This window comes from Bombus impatiens, unplaced genomic scaffold, assembly GCF_000188095.3.
Source record: "Bombus impatiens unplaced genomic scaffold, BIMP_2.2 scf_0033, whole genome shotgun sequence".
Classification (NCBI taxonomy): Eukaryota; Metazoa; Arthropoda; class Insecta; order Hymenoptera; family Apidae; genus Bombus; species Bombus impatiens.
Genome location: NT_176452.1, coordinates 1,353,103 through 1,368,741, shown reverse-complemented (window position 1 = coordinate 1,368,741; position 15,639 = coordinate 1,353,103). Strand labels below are relative to the sequence as shown.

General features: G+C 41.5%; 1 protein-coding gene and 1 long non-coding RNA gene across 3 annotated transcripts in view; one reads left to right on the top strand and one right to left on the bottom strand.

The window, feature by feature from the left end:
- LOC112213129 overlaps window positions 1-8,767 on the bottom strand; it is a 48,044-nt gene extending 39,277 nt beyond the window's left edge. For both annotated transcript variants that reach the window (XM_033321610.1, XM_033321612.1), the window contains exons 1-2: window positions 8,636-8,767; window positions 1,713-1,783 (exon numbers count right to left, since the gene is read on the bottom strand). In XM_033321610.1, the coding sequence (XP_033177501.1) occupies window positions 1,713-1,762 (50 nt within the window). In that variant the 5' untranslated portion in view covers window positions 1,763-1,783; window positions 8,636-8,767. The remainder of the gene's footprint in view (window positions 1-1,712; window positions 1,784-8,635) is intronic.
- LOC117151845 overlaps window positions 1-15,639 on the top strand; it is a 105,752-nt gene that overhangs the window by 28,253 nt on the left and 61,860 nt on the right. The window lies entirely within an intron of this gene.

The window sequence follows — 15,639 nt, the reverse complement described above, 5'->3', positions numbered from 1 at the left end:
TTTGTTTAAAAGTCTATTCTGGATATATAGATATTAGATTTTTAAGTACATTATAAGATATACTTAAATTTTAAGTAGAAATATCTAGATCTAAAGACACCGAATTAATACATAGATCTAACGATTACGACGATTTAAAGTTTCACGCGTATGTTAGGAGTAAAAGATATTTAAAAATTTGTAGAATTTTCTACCATGCTAGATATCAAGTAATATTTTTCGTAGTCTGGTAGATGATATTCGAAACGCATTGAAAAACAGCTTCGAGAAGCCTTTTCCTTCGTTGTCGGTGGTCAACAAGTTTCTTTGTTCCCAAGTTGTTACGTTCCTGCATAAAACGCGCGACAGTTTACGAGAAAAAGTTTAAGCGAACTATCGAAGTATGTTTCGTGAAACGATAATCGATAGGGCCACGACGCGTAACAGTGGCAGCAACCTGTTCTACGACTTTCTCTTTCACGGACTATTAAATAAATAATTGCACTGCCACGTTGTAATTGCTCGGCGAGGTTTTCTATACGCGTTATGAATTTGTCGCTAACCGATGTAAATCTCGTATTATATTGCAGTTTACACGTTATGGACAATATTTCATCTTTTCGAGCGTGCGTTCAATGACGTAGTTTTAACGATTATTGGTCTACTCAAGACAGGATTTGAAAAAGTGAAATTTACATGGAAAAAAATGATCAGAAGTAGAATAAATTATACTTTGGAAACGTTCGCTTATAGTATTGGAACGAACATTGAAAAAATTGTTTTCAATTTCGTAATAAGAAACGTAGAGTAACTGCTACGTAATCATAAAAGTGTAAAATTTCGAATCTGTGTGAGCTGCGAACTTCGAATCTCGAAACTTTGAATTTCAAATTATCGCTCGAACTATTTCAATTTATTACACAAAGCCTTTAATGTAGAAATGAAATAAGTGAAATATCCGTCTTAAGCTAACGAAAAATCAACATATTGGTTATCAAAATTTATAGGTCGAACGTTCTGTGGCAGATTAAATCGTACGTTGATAAAATTTTCCTTAGGAAGAATTTAGAATTTTATAAATCTTGCTACACCTATAGCTTTCGTTTCAAAAACTCATTATCCGAATATCATCTATACGTGCTACAGGTATCTGGAAACGTCGAAGCACCTATATATTTATCACTATAGTAATATCGAAATAAGATACCTAACTCACACAGCATAATATTTTTAAAAATTTCAAACTGGTTATATTATCAGGCTAAACGAACCAGCAGATACCTTATCCGACTCATTAAAATTAATGTACCTTTTCTTTTCAATAATTTCCATTTACTGAGAAACCAAGGTAAAAAGGTTACTCCTCGTCTGACACAGGCAAACACATCAATACTGTTACGAAAACGATAGTATCTACATACAAGTCAAACACGTGCGAATGCGTGCCATGTAATTTGCGCACCGTTATCTACGCTATCACGTGTACCGTCATCATCGCCGCTTTCAATTAAACGATCCATAATGCGTTAACAACGCAACTATACGCTTCTACGATAAAACGCCGATTATCCGGATTTTACCGATTTTTTTACGTCTCAAATTGTATATTCTCCTATTTATCCAGATAATCAGCGTCATACCATTATAACATAGAACAGTGTTCTCGCTCGTCTGTCTCTATCCGCACGCTTAAGTTTCAGTAATATGTATGTATATTTATCGTTGTTACTGACCTGTTGATGGCCAGGACGCGACTGAGGCTGGGAGAGAACCTGGCCTGCATGGTCTACTTGCACCGCTGAAACTATCACAAGCATTTGGTGTTTTATTCGGTCGTGATGTATTTTTCTTAATTCTTTCTTTTTTTTTTATCTTTTTAATTTTTCATACACGAAATAATTTTGAATAAAAGGAGAAAAGGGTCAGGACTAAATCTATGCAATACCTCTAACGAACATCGATTAGATCGATTCGTTCTGTTCTATTGGAACAAAATTATTGAAAATTTCAACGTTATCAAAGACGATTAAAAAAAAAAATTAAATTTTTAACTTGTTCGAAATTCTTTTTCAACGTCTTTTCGTTAAAAATGAAATTGCTAACTTCGGAAATGGATTGGAGATAAAAATCAGTCGTTATTAATTTTGGAAGCCGATCGAAAGAAACCACAGAGCAGGCCAGACTCTCTTTCGCCTCGAAACCGGCGCCTCCGTCGCGTCGCCGTACTGCAGTAGAATTCTTTATACAGCCGTTTCACTCTGTCTGCCGTGAACAGTCTCTGTTCGCTTTTTCGGCGGGTTCGAGCATTCCCGCGAACGATAAACATCGAGGACGTTGATCGTTCAAGTAGTAGAGATCAATAATATTGTTGTTGGTGGGTCACGTTATGGTCGATTGTTGTTTCGTTACTGGCACGCGGAGGCCGGTTTAGTGCGGCCGTGGACACTTTCGTGCAGCGTGATTTATATTTCGTAGGAAAGCGGTACGAGAGTATCGTATGCGTCGATGGCAACACCACGTAGGTGCAGCTTGATAAGCGTGAAAGTTTATGCTACGCTTCGAGACTCGATTGTTTTGCACGTCACTTTCTATTATATAATCAATTTTTTCTTTCATTTTCTTTAATTGACTTGTCATTGTCTGGTTTTTAGCCAGCCTACTGATACGTTCATCGAGCCACGTTACGCGTCTGATCGAAATCCTACGATAAAGCAAACTCGATTGAAAACGAAATTTAAAAGGGAAATTTCACGATAATTCGTAAACGAAGCGCACATGTGCGAGGATAAGCGTAAATGTGGATTCTGTGAGAAAATATCTCTTATATTACACGTTCGCGAATTAGATGCTCAACTATCGACGTTATTATTCCTACAATCTGCAGCAAAAACTATAACCCAACACGTATTATTAAAATATAAACAAGACAAGGTAATACAGAACTTTTAAACGAACCTCGTATTCAACTTGTTCGACTATAATTTTCTACATCGTCGTATAATAATGATGGCAGTGGTTTCAGAAAGAGCGGAGATAATTCACAATTACATTTGAACAAGCCGAAGATGCCGAAGCATCGTTATTGCGCCTAACTGCGGTACAATTATAACGCGAAAAACTATATGATTAATTAAAAAACCCAAAGGGATTATACACATCAGCGAGTCCTTTTTTTTCTTTTATATGCTACGTTTACGAGCGTATGCGTAAAGGGTTTCACAACGTAACGATGGTATCGGGGTGTTATAGTTTTTACTACGAAACTTCGTAAATCTTTGGCTTTGTACGAGCGAAATAATTCACCCGGGTCGAGTGCAACGCTGTGGTTAAGTATCGGCACAAGGTAACGCAACCCATAATTAACATGGTGCGCGGATTGCGCGCATATAAAATAGCAGTTCGTCGAAGCATGTTAATAAACCGCGCTACGCATCGAATCGTTTGGAGTCGAGGCTCGACTCTCGAAATGCGATTTCATTGCTACTCGGAGAAATCATGCGTTCCTGTTGAATCGTTGAATCGTTAAGAAGCAAAGCACAAAGATCGATGCTCGATGATACGAGAGTAAATGAAATAATACGACACGGTTATAATTGAAACGGACGTCGTTATGTTTATAGCAGAATCGTACAATGTACTTATTTATCCAGTTGTAACTGTGCGTATGGATCTTTAGTTGTCGTTGTTGCGTGAAAACCATAATTTCGTATCACTGACCCAATTCTTCGAATCTTTTCTCCTTCGTGTTATTAATTCGGAATTACTACTCGACCGACCAGGTATTTTTCGCCAATTGTCAATGCAACACGATTTACTGATAACAATTATTAAGCGTGACGTCGACGTATATCTCTTTCGAACATTTTTTGAACGAGATAATATCTATTATAGTACTGTGCGATATCGTTGCGAGTATTTCGCAGCGTGGAACGCGAAAAAGTCTACGCGTATCGTGGCGGGAAATCGAGAAGACGATCGATCCTCAACGATATCCGACTTATCGATTAAATACAAGAGGATGCAGAGACGTTTCGGGCACTTTGCGTAGAACGCGCGTATTCTATGATTATCGTAAATAAATGATAATTATACGAAGCAAGACGACCAGCGTCCGCGAAACGATATCTTGCAGGGTATCTGGATATAACGAACGCCTTAATAATTTACTGCTTAACCCATCGATACACGAACAACTGCCATAGAATGCTCAATAACATCGGTACTAAAGCTATGGAAAAAAGAACGCAGCACGATAGGAGGATGGAGAAAAAGCGCGTGGAATTAGAATGGCGTGGTAGTGGATGGAGGCGGTGATCGCGGTCGCCGATGGGGAGCGGTGCGGTTCGAAAACGGGGCCCGGAGAGCCGTTTCATCAGCTCGTCGTTTCCGTAAATCATGCGAGGCATCCTTTCACTTTTATTCCGCGGCGTGCAGAAGGAGAGAGAGAAGAAAAAGGCTCGAAAGAAAGCGTGGCCAAAAGAACGAGGACAACGGGCCAGCGGAGCAGCTCGGGGCAAGAAAAAAGGCTATCGGGGTCCTAGGGGGAGATCACGAACCAGCAGGGTGATCCCGCGATGGAATTTAGTTAAACAGTCGTCGTTGGAGACGACGAGGACGAGGACGTTGCTCGGTCCACCCGGGTGCTTAATAAAAATCGAAGTCGTTCGTTCGTTTCTCCCCCTCGAAGCCCTCTCTCACACGTTCTACGTCGACGAAAGAGAGGAAAGGACGATTCAAGAGAGTGTCCAAAGGAGAAAACAAGAGGGAACAACCACGATGGTACCCTCGACTCACGGATGTGTGTTCCCTTTACACGGATTTTACGGGGAAGCGTGTGTTTCCTCTGGCTACACGTGTGTCCTTCTCGTGTTGTTCCGCGATGGTACACGTGTGTATATAGGTATATCTATTTCTATGTGTGCACGTCCGTCTCTTCGTCCGTCTGTACACGTTAGAAGAGCGCGAGGAGCGCGCGCGAGCGCCCCTTTGGCCACGAGTACGGTAGCGATACGTTTCTCCGACAAATAAATAAAACGAAACCGTAAGCGAGGGAATAAAATGTGATTTACAACGGTGGAAAGACAATGGCCGAGGCTCCGCACGATAATGTATGCGGATGGCGCGGACTGGTACCCGGGGATACTGACTTCTGATTGGTCGTGCCCCGACGCCAGCGCTACAACGGAAAGCGATAAATAACTACGAGCAGATAAAACCTTTCTTTCTGCCTTGGGCTTAGCCTGGCCACTCTCTCGCATCGGGCTTAGCACTCGAGGCTTCTCTTTTCTCTTTCTCTCTCTTTCTCCTCTCTCTTTCCTTTTCCGTTCCTCTATCATCTCCTCCCTTCTTGTCTCGCCTCTCCTTCGCCCTCCTTTCTCGCTTTTCTCCCTCGTCTCCCTTTCCTTTTCTTCTTTTCTCGCCGTTGTCTCCCGTTCCGCCGCTTCCATCGACCGATTTCGAATCGTAAAGGCCGGTTCGCACGAATCACGACACCCGCGATACGCCATCCCTTCTATTCTCTTCTCTTGCATTTCCACCCTCGCATGCATCGACCGTCCCGTCGATTTTTCTGCGATTTTTCCGATTTCTTCTTCGTCGATCGTTCACGCTGGATGGAACGCAGATTCGCGGAAGGACTTATTTTTCTTGCCGCGGTTCGAGGAACGGGCTTTCCTTCCGTCCGGTTTTCGTCGAACAAAGATATCACGGCGACAGGAGTGGCTCCGGTGATTTGAACGGAAGATCGAGAAAGTCTTGTCGCTGGGTTCGGCGCCGCCCGGATTCGCTTTCGTCCTTTTCTGACATTGTAACTGGTCGTAGATTGCAGCGTGGTCGTAGAACGAGGTGGATTTCACGGAGGAGGCGGTTTATCGCACTGATTTGTGGTTTGGATTATTATCTCGAAATTTTGATTTGCAGTTTGCGTTATTGTTTTACCGATATTTTACGATCTTTATTTTACGCGCAAAGATGTAACTTTTAACCCATTTAACAAATAGATTGGCAATGTTGAGGTTTAATAGTTCAGAGAAAAGATACGCGTTTATGCGAAATTGAAATATTATTGCAGGAGTAGTAACGATAATTGACGCGAATTGTCGATACTCTGTCGTTGTTGTTCCTACGTACTCGATAATTCGCTATCAAAAACGATTAAATTCGGTCTATATAAATATTACGTAACAACGTCGTTTCCCTGTCAATCTTTTTATATCAGTTGGTTTAAATAAAAATATGCTATTACGTGCACAATAACCAGCACGTAATCAACCACATTTACATTCATATTCAGTCAATCGCTATAAAAACGTTCTTCCAACGTTCGATACGTTTTCCATGCGATTTCTCGTCACGTTTGTTCCTAGCTAACCCAAACACGACCATACTGTCGCAATCGAGGATGTAAATTTTTCCAGCAGTTTTCCTCGCTTCACCCTCGGGCCATGCTGTGACAATAGAAGGGAGAGACGGAACCAAGACGATCGATCGTTCACCGGCTCGAGATGGCAACTAAACTTAAAGGGGGACGTCAAAGGGAGACGCTCGAGCCGCCTTTACAGAAATATGATATTTTTCCCCATGGAGCAGCTTGTTAAAAAATATCGAAAAACGAGGGTTCGATACCCTCGAAAGCGAGGAAAAGGTCCTTTCTAATTTTTCAGCGTTGCCGTGTCTCTATCCAGCGGTGTTACACCTCTAACGGCCATTATAATTTGCATCAAAAAAAAAAAAAAAAGAAAAAAAAGGGAGAAAAGACGAAAAGAACAAAGAGGAAAGAAAAAAGATATTCATTGACCATCGAATTCGCTGAAATCAATAGAACAGCCTGTTCAAAGTCCTACTCTCGTGCGAATGGAATTTCCACGGGAACACGATCGAATTTCCATTTCAATCCCGCAAATGACTTTTTTACCCCCGTCGATTCGCGAGTATTCGCGCTCAGCTTGGGCCGATAGCCAATTTCATAGAATCCCGTTTGGCAACGTGTCGCGCACGAGTGCCAACATTTTTCTTTTCATCGATCTCGGCCGTCAGTCAGAGAGGATTTAATTAAAAATCGCGAGTTACCGAAGCCATCCGATGAAAAACGTGAAAACGTCGCGGAGGGGCGAGTGTCGGAGAAGGGATAACCCAGGTCGATTTCAAATATTTTGCGCAAACGAGTCAGGAAGGGACTCCGCGACCGGATAGGTATAGAGATGCAATTATTTAAAACAGCAATCACGGAAATGAAAGAGCGGATTGAATAGAGAGCCACCAGAAGCTCGGTGAATATTCGAACGGCTTTCCCAGCTGGAAAAATTCTCTAAAGGCTTTCCTTCCGGGCCGGCGAACAGCAATGCAGATCAAAAATCAAACGTAACCGTGGAGTTGCTCGTTTTTTTTTCACCCCCGGTCTTTTTTCTCGTCCCACGTTTCTCGTTTCGAGCAGAGAAACTCGCGCACATGTGCGTTTGCGACACCCTCGCTTTTAATCTTCAGTGTTTTATTTGCTACCGTAACACGCGTGCAGCGTGTATCGGAAGAATCGATGGGAAAGATTCGTGTTACGCGTTCGAAGACGATTGTAAAAATGTTTGAAACGAATGAAAGGTCTTGTTGAAAATTATGTCGCATGGATCGCGTTGAAACATCAAATTTCGTTTTTGAAAATGACAGTAATCGGTATTAGAAGTGGGAAGATCTGCGATTGCATCGGCGGATCAACAACCTTTTAATCGCTATACTAAATTTTCTAATTTATCTTATTCAAATACGTTTACTTGTCAATCTTTATAAATTGTTCATTCCGATGCTCCATGCGTAAAATCGCTGAAGATGGACATTGTCTACTTTTCTTTGTATTTTTATTCGTCGTATAAACGAATACTTTCATATATAGCTCTCTAGCGTTTAATTTACTTATATTCGATCAGGCGGCGGAATTGTTTGCCTTTTTCCTTGGATCTCGTTACGTTGCGTACCATTACCGCTGTACCTTTTACCGGAACCATTGTGCGCAACTAATGCGCCGGAAAATGCAACACGCGGAAGGGATTTTTATTTGTTCGTTAGCGTGCCGTGCGCGTTACTTGATTGTTCGGCCTGCTTTGTTCGTAAGGGAGCAGGCTGATTATTATCTTCTTATTGAGCTTCTATGTAGTTCGTAGGTTACACGTTGTACGGAGATTTTCTTTTACGAATGTCAATCGCGTTTCTGGATAATCGTAAATAGCTTTTGTTTGGGTCTCTTTTTCAATCCAAGCACAATGGCAAATCTCGACTAATTTATTCTTTTCTCACGTACCGATCCCGTTATATATAACAGATATATCGATTATATCAAACGTTGTCTCTTTGGACGATCCGAAGAAAATTCCTCGACGATTGATTTACTTTAAAAAAGTTTCGTTCATCGTTGCATCGATAGCAAAGGTATCCTTGACAAAATCACTAAATGTACGTTGGTTTCTTTTAAAATTCTCCACGATACGCTTTCCAATACGCACAATGTCGACTACGCGAGTCGCGTTTGTGTAATCGAAGGATCATCTCCCGGGCGTTCAACTTTTCACGCAGTTCGACGCGAAATGATATTAAGTTTATTGTGGAAGCATGATCGATGGTCGGTCGAACGATTACGCCGATTACGAAGAAGATCCCTGTATTTACTCACACGAGACGGACACCCCTGATCAAGGTTCGAGAACGACCTTTGCCACCTTTCCCTCCCTTGAATCTGCCCTCGGTGACTTCTGCCGCCTTTTACCGGACCCTCTTGAAAACTGGCTGTCGCCTTTTGTGTTTGCCTCGCACCAGTGAGAAGGCAACCCTCCCCCGGTATTCGCTATTGACCCTGATGATTGATCATTTTGATTTGATAATAGGCTATGATAGCATCGACGTAGAGTAGGCGGAGACCGCCGATAAAATGCTTGCGATATTCTGGACGCTCTTTGGTAAATTAACGTGGAAAATATCGCGATTTCTGCTTTCAACGTATTACCAATCGTTGGTGTAGATTTCTTTGTACTAAAGTTTCACGCTATGGATATTAATATAACGATTCTTTATTTTACATTACCATTGTAATGGAATAATTATCTATTTGATCGCATCTGCCGGTTTTAAGAACTTGACGATTTCTTCGCAGCGATTTTATTTCTGTAATATTTATTGTACGATAATGGAGCTAACAATGCTCGTCGAAATATTCGAGTATTCTATGTTAATCGCAATGATAAAATCGGCATCATCGTCAAGTCGAATATTCTCGCAATATTACATTCGAAAATAATCGAGTCGTAGCTCTTGGTTCTTGAAAGCTAATCACAGCTCCTAATTGTTGAAAGAGATGCTACAATTAACGTCGATATCGGTCATGCTCTTCTCCAAACGATCTTTCAAGCCATGCCTAAAATATAAATTTTCATATAAAATTAGCAGAAGCCCCGCAAATTTTTAAAGCTCGTTGAAAGCTTCTTCGCTCGTCGCTAACAAATCGCGTAAGAAATGCATGGGCTAGGATTTTGCCAACAGTTCTTCTCTTTTCTAGAGGCTTCGGGTATCGGGGCTTTAATATTCTTCGACAAACGTTCCACCCCTGAAGACCAGCGAGACGAAAGGGGAAGTTTTCGCTCTGGTCGCCTCGCGGTTCGCTTCGAATTTTAATAACTCGGAGAATGCTCAGAATCCAATAATGTCCCCCGATCGACTCTGCTCGTACGAGTACGCGCTTTTCTTCGCGTACGAGTCGCCAGATTCGCCGGCTTATGCCCCTCAGCCGCTTCGGTGCCCATTATATCCGCTTCTCTTTCTAGCTTCTCTCGCGAATTCTCCCTTGGACCTTCTTCGACCCTCGATCTCTTACGTACGACCACTCCCTCGCCTGGAACTGCTGGAAATCTCATATTCTGGAATGACGACGCGACTTCGACCCCTCGATTCCCCACCCCTTCGTGTCTTTCCGTGGATATTCTTCTTTCTGGCACCGAAATGTTCGCCATACCGCCGTTCCAGCCTCGATTATGAATAAATTTCGACCGTGTTTCTCGAGATACGGACGGTTTCATAGTTGATGGCAGATGAATTGTTTGGTAGCTGTCTTGGAGGCCGGGGAACGTTTGCCTCTCTCGCTTGGTTTCGACGTAATACGAGTTCTATGGTATTTTATATAGTATTTGAGCTTAGGTCGTGGATATGGTAAATTACACGAATCATATGGCGAACCAAAGTATAAATTATAACGCGAGTTATGTTATAAATGATATTTTAATTGCGTAAATAAATGCTTGTTTTACGAGGTAGAAAGTTTTGAAGAAATTAGATTTGTGCATCGGGAATGTAGAAAGATTCGCGTTTCTTTCGATGTATTATCGTTTCATCGACGATTTGCGGTTTCCCTCAATTAAAATGTATTTTACAATTCGTTCAGTTGATTTTTGATCGATGGTTGGTACTTGGTGGAATTCTAAAGTAAAATCTAAGTCCTTTATTCGTAGTTTGTGTATTTGTTGTGTAACTATTCCATCTGAAACGAACAATAAGATTCCACGAGGAAATAAAATTTGCATTCCTCTCGAAAAATTCGAAACGTTTGTTTCTTTGCTACGCGCTCAACGGAATCATTAAACCGTGAAAGCTAAATTACCAACGATACCACCGTTTTTCTCTGTACGATCGGTATGCGATAGATCTCTCGAAGAAACTCCTTTCCCTATAGTGATATTTCGCCTGCATATTTGTCACGGCCGATGCTCATGGTACCGAGCCAAGCATTCCGGGATCAAACTCGAAACGACTAAAATTCGAATAAAACCGTCATTGTGTCCGCGCCAATTGCGAAAACTTTCTCGTAAAATTCTCCTTTACTTTAAAAGACAATAAATAGCTAAAAGCCATCGGAAAAACTATTTCGCGTTTAGTCATCGCCGAGTAACGTTAAAATCCGGAAGCCGATAAAACTGGACTTACTACCTTCGCACGTAAGATCGGCTCTTTCATTTATAACGCAAAAGCACCTAAATGAACTTGATGAATCAAACTATATATTAATTACATTCTTAAACGAACTCCTAAACTACAAGATCAAAGATAAAAATTGTACGTACACTGCATAAAGCGAGGCAAGAAATCCATGTGGATATACTTGGGACAATGTAGAGTAGAGAGAGCTTTTCCTACCAGATAATTTTGTTATGAATTCCAAATTTCTTCTCCAGATATCGACGGTAATTTACCTCACTTTAATTCATTTCCTACGAAAGAATTGCCGAAGCTGCAGAATTCTTCTAAGCTCATTTTCTCTTTAAATTCTTAGATCTACCTGGAACGCGTACCGATTCCAAAGTTTTGATCGATTTTTTCTCAACCTGCAACTGTTTCGTTAACAAACTTCCTCGTGGTAAATCTTGTCGACTATATTGACCCTAATTTCCACTACTACTCCTTATGCTACCCTCGTCTTCGTCGCTCTAACCCTTTTTCCATCTCTTTATCCGTGTTTCTCAGTCGTAGTCGGAGCCTTCGCGAAGAGGATCAACTCTGCGACGAAGGTGAAAGACCATCGGGGATTTCGAGGGTAGTTGCACCCCGAACGATAGATTTCCAGAGCTCTCTGATCAGGCAGAAGGGAAGGGGGAGGGGTTTACGTGGAACGCGAAGTCGCTCGCGATAGAGTCACTCTCGTCGATGTCCCGGAACGAGAATGGCGAATCGAGGATCGTAGAAGAAAAAGAGAGGTTCGATGGGGACTGGAGGGGTTCTCAGAATAAGGTAAGGATAATCGAAGCAATCGAACGCCGCTGCCGGGCTATAGACGAGGGCGTTGGGCCGCGAAATGAATTCCACCCTTGCAGCTCGAGCGGGGCTGGAAGAAAGCGAGCGCCCTCGCGCTATCGCACACGTATGCACGGACACATGGTCGCCGTGAAACGACGCTCCGGGCTGCTCGGAGAATGATAACGTCTCGCTAGAACGAAGATTTGTGAATACATTAGAGAAAATGCACGGCAGTCGGAGGAAAAAGAGGGTGAACTGTGAGGGATAGCGGGTTCCTCGGGGGAAACGCCTTGGAATCGTCTTCTGCTGGTGTATTTATCTTCTTAGGATCGCTTACGACTCGTGGCGAGTCAACGAACTTGGAACTCGGCCCTCCCTGGTATTCCAGGAGAGATTGTCGCACCCCGAGACAACAGACGAGGGTTGTGAGCGTTCTTTGATTGCTACGAACTTTCGGCGATGTGTAACAGTGTTATTTGTATGGCGGTGGACTTGACATTTGGTGAGGAAACGGACGGAGAGAATGGAAAGTTTCGTAATAGTAGAGAGTTTCGTGGTTTTGAGTTTCGAACGTGTATAAATTGGCTGAAATGGGTTGTTCGTTACGTACGGTATGCTAAGCTTCGTGATTAAATTAGAATTGCAACTTTTCTACGTTTCTGCGACTGCGTAACTTTAACGAGCAACTTAAACTCATAGTCTGCTGTGATTCCATAAATAGATAGCAAATACTACGTCTAATTACCGATTCGTTATTAATTTCCATTCTTTTGATCGAATACCGAATTCGAATACCAGATTCAAATAGGAAATTCGAACGATACGTGGAAATACTAAATATCAAATTTAAGTGGCCATTTCAATAAACGTCGTTTAAAATATCGCCATTAAGAATCGAGCAATTTATCTAAATACTTACGAACGATAATCTACGTATCATATACACTGGCGTGTGGAACAAGTAGATCGCGAATCAATTTGCGCTCGTTTAAAAAGCTTGTTAGCGCCTGGTAGAGATCGTTTGTTCTCGGTCCCAGTTCTATCATCCTCGAGGACGCCTAATTCTCAGCTGGACGAAGCGATCGACTGGATCTAAATTGCCCCCGTTACTCTCGTTTCACGAGGCTAGACTCGGAACGTTCAAAGGGCAACGTGTTTCGCGACAGTGATAAAAAGAGTCGTCGGTATTACGAAGGTGGAGACATCGTTTCGTGGGTCTGGGTCGAACGTGTTTCCCTTCTCTGTTATTTCTCGAGGGCCACCTCCGCCACTTTCTTGCTCGCGCACTCTCCTGGCGAGAGACTGATGGCGGTTTATATTACGCGGATTCATATTACCACCAATTAAACTCCTATACTACCTCGAGCCTGTGGTGTTCATACGTTATACTGGGGGATACGGGACGTTGGTACCTGGTGCACGATTCTTCTACACGTTCGCGTTTAACGTTTTCTAACGGGTGTTTCTACTCGATCTCTATTCCAGGTCCCGTGTTTAAGATTAGACTGCGGATTTTGGTGCATTTACGAGGAACTCGAAAGTGCAAAGTTGTACACGATACGAATATCTTTTAACGAAACAGTTGTTTCCAACGTATGTTTAAAAATAGGAATAGGCATAAGAATCAGCAGTCGAGTTATGACAGATAAATATACGATTTTAGAGATTTGTAGATGTCTCGTGGAATCCGGTTTAAGAATGATCTTCTGTACGCTGGTGATTAATATCTTATCTTCTCCTGTGTCTATCTTCCGAGCAGCTTATTCGTTTCGTCCCTATCCATGAATTTTAATTCTGTGGATTTTTTGAACACCGTTCGCATACATATTTCACGATCGTGACACTCGAGGAATGCAGATTGTTCGATTCAGTTGGTCATTAGTCGAAGAATCGACGGCGTTGCTTAGTCCCCGTGTATCGGTTTCAGTTCATTATCGCAATTAGAAGAATGTTTGCTCCTTCGGAAATTACCTGGCGACCTTTGCGTGCAACGATTCCGCTTGCGAAAAGTCCCCTGGGCGAGGTGACTCGCAATTATTGGCAAAAGTCATGCAGTCAGAACGAACGAAGAAGAGTCAAGGAGGGTCAATGATTTCGATATCTTCGTTAATTCTCTCCTTATCGCCGTTCTTACGGAAACGAAAGGCTATCCGAAGTTTCCTCTTTCGATAAAGAGTCAAGGTAAAGAGCCACGTGAAACGTAAGCCCAGCGATTGAAAGCAGTTTCATATTTTTCGGTATCCTCAAAGATTTCGTGACAATATCGTTTAGAAAATTACCCAAAGGATATCTCACGTTAGATATAATGTTTTTATCCATCTAAGTTTAGATTTCAGCGTAGAAATTAGACAATTTGATACTAATTTTAGCTACGAAATATCGATTTGAATATCATTTAGAAAAATATTACTACTTCGATCGTCGACTTTCCAACTTTCTAACGCAAATTCACTTTGTAATGTCTTGTTTCGAATATCGTTGTACGTCGTTCAGAGTCACCCGGTGTGTATGGATGCGAGGATACCACCGCGCGAGAGGAGACATTAATATTAAGCGTCCCCACTCGGGCAGCACAAAGATCGCCGATAAGATTTTTATAGTACGACCGGGTGGCGGCAGACTCGCGCATTGCCAAATCGCGCTAAGCTTCTTCGTCTTAAATTTTACATTGACCAATATTACACGTCACCTTTTTTTTTTTGCATCCTCCTGTCTGTTCAGAAATTAACTTTTTAAGTCAAACTGATCAACTTCTTCGAGCTTAATCTTTTAATTAAAATTAAAAAAAGAAAAAAGAATCGCATATCAATCGCGCGTTTTAGTAATAAAAATTTTTTGAAATTAGGATTAAGAAATATTCGGAAGGTCGATCGGTTTAACTTGCGAATGTTATAAACATTTCGAAGAATTTATAGAAATATCCATAGTCTAGCGATTTCTTAGTTACAAAGATTCTACGAAGCAATATACGAAAGCAAAATTAAACGCTTCTGTCCGAGTTAAATTATCCTACTCCTGCGTCCTTCGTCACTAAGAACTTCCTCGACCTCCAGCCTCTCAGAGAACGTATTCGTTTCATCGACTAAATTTCCAGTGAGGAAGTTGCCAGCCGAAAGATTTATTTTAAGAATCTCTGGCCCGTGACGTGGAAGGACTCACTGACCGTCGGAATGTCTTCGGCGCGGAATTATCCTGCCGGATTGAAATGAGTTCTAAGAATCGGGGTACGAGAATTGGCTCGCTCCGGTACCGTTCTAGAGAGTCTAGGAAATTAATAGCTCTTCTATTGTTCAACCTGCTAATTTTAGATGAAATGTTTTTATACATATTTTTCTCCTTATTCTTATTGTTTCGTTCATTGGAATTATCTCATCGGGAGACGTTGATTTTCGAGTATTGATCCACTCGGTGCTGACTGAAATAAGTAAATGCGCTTTTTAAGCAATTTGAATTGCAAAATTCTTGTGTAATTTTCGTTCTAGAATTTCTATTGCCGCATAAAAGAAGGAGCAATACGTTTGCTTCGATAGTGCAAGAAATTTCACGAATATTGCATAACGGAGGATTCTACGTTTTTTTGCAATAACCATTTTAACGTGTTTGGACTTTCACGGTGATAGATTTGCATGTTTTCTCCGGTTATGGCGTGTAACCAACGAAATAGGAGGAAAGTCGTAAACGTAGCTTTGTAAATCGAGGTTTGAATCGCTAACTACATCAACTATCGTCTAACAAATTTAGAAAAGAGAAACCTTTACGAAATTTGTCATTTATACAAAATGCAACGGCACAAACTACCAACGTCTTTCTCGAATCTACGCTTTAATTTTTTGTTTCGTTCCTAAATAACAAACTAACAAAAAAAAAAAAAAAAAAAAAGAAAAAAGAAAAAAGAAAAAA